The 942-nt window shown below is 62.0% G+C and overlaps 2 protein-coding genes across 2 annotated transcripts in view; one reads left to right on the plus strand and one right to left on the minus strand.

The window, feature by feature from the left end:
* Positions 1–942, plus strand: part of STAP2 (signal transducing adaptor family member 2) — a 25,740-nt gene that overhangs the window by 6,995 nt on the left and 17,803 nt on the right. The window lies entirely within an intron of this gene.
* The window catches only part of MPND (MPN domain containing), a 10,850-nt gene that overhangs the window by 6,896 nt on the left and 3,012 nt on the right, over positions 1–942 (minus strand). The window contains exon 3 of the mRNA XM_021715716.1: positions 782–913. Within this exon, the coding sequence (XP_021571391.1) occupies positions 782–913 (132 nt within the window). The remainder of the gene's footprint in view (positions 1–781; positions 914–942) is intronic.

The raw sequence follows: 942 nt of genomic DNA on the forward strand, positions 1-942 counted from the left end.
AGCCCAGCGGGTTGAGGCTGCGGTGGCCGGGAGCGGCCGCTGCACTCCAGTCTGGGTGACGGAGTGAGACTCCGACTCGGAAAAAAAAAGGTTAGGCCAGGCTCAGAGGCTCAGCCTGTCATCCCAGCAATTTGGGAGGCCGAGGTGAGTGGACTGCCTGAGCCCGCGGCAAGTGGATTGCCTGAGCCCGCGGGTTCGAGACCAGCCCGGGCAACTTGGTGAGACCTCATCTCTGTAATAAATTTAAAAATTAGCCAGGCGTGGTAGTGTGGGCCTGTAGTTCCGGCTACTTGGAAGGCTGAGATGGAAGGATCGCCAGAGACCACCAGGGGTGACCGTGAGTGTGCCACTGCCCTCCAGCCTGGGTAACAGAGTGAGACTCCAACTCAAGAAAAAAAACACAGCCGGGCTCGATGGCTCAGCCTGTCATCCCGCGCCTTTGGGAGGCTGAGGTGAGTGGATGGCCTGAGCCCGCGGGTTCGAGACCCGTCTGGGCAGCGAGACCTCATCTCTACAATAAATCAAAAAATCAGCTGGGTGTGGTAGCGCGTGCGACAGAGTGAGACTCCAACTCAAAAAAAAGAAAGAAAAAAAAACACCCCGTGGTACGAACCCAGGTGGCAGGACTCGGAAACCTGGGGAGGAGTTTAGGAGAGGGCGCAGAGGAACGGAGGAACCCAGCAGCAGGGCTTGAGAAATCAGGCGGGGAGTGAAATTAGGCCGCGGGGCTGCCACCCAGGCCCTTGGGAAGACAGAGGCCTGGCCTCTCCCGGCCTCCTGCCGGCCGCTCACCTGGGTGGGCAGGCTCCGTGGCGCCCTTCCCCGGGGGTCTCCGGGTCTTGTCCTCCGCCAGAGCCTCCTCCTCCTCCTCCTCCATCAGCAGCTCCTCCTCCTCCCCTTCGCTGGCCGGGCTCTGGAGGGGCGGGGGGGGGCGGCGGCGGG

This window comes from Carlito syrichta, unplaced genomic scaffold, assembly GCF_000164805.1.
Source record: "Carlito syrichta isolate Samal-C Ts95f unplaced genomic scaffold, Tarsius_syrichta-2.0.1 Scaffold101994, whole genome shotgun sequence".
NCBI classification, from domain to species: Eukaryota; Metazoa; Chordata; class Mammalia; order Primates; family Tarsiidae; genus Carlito; species Carlito syrichta.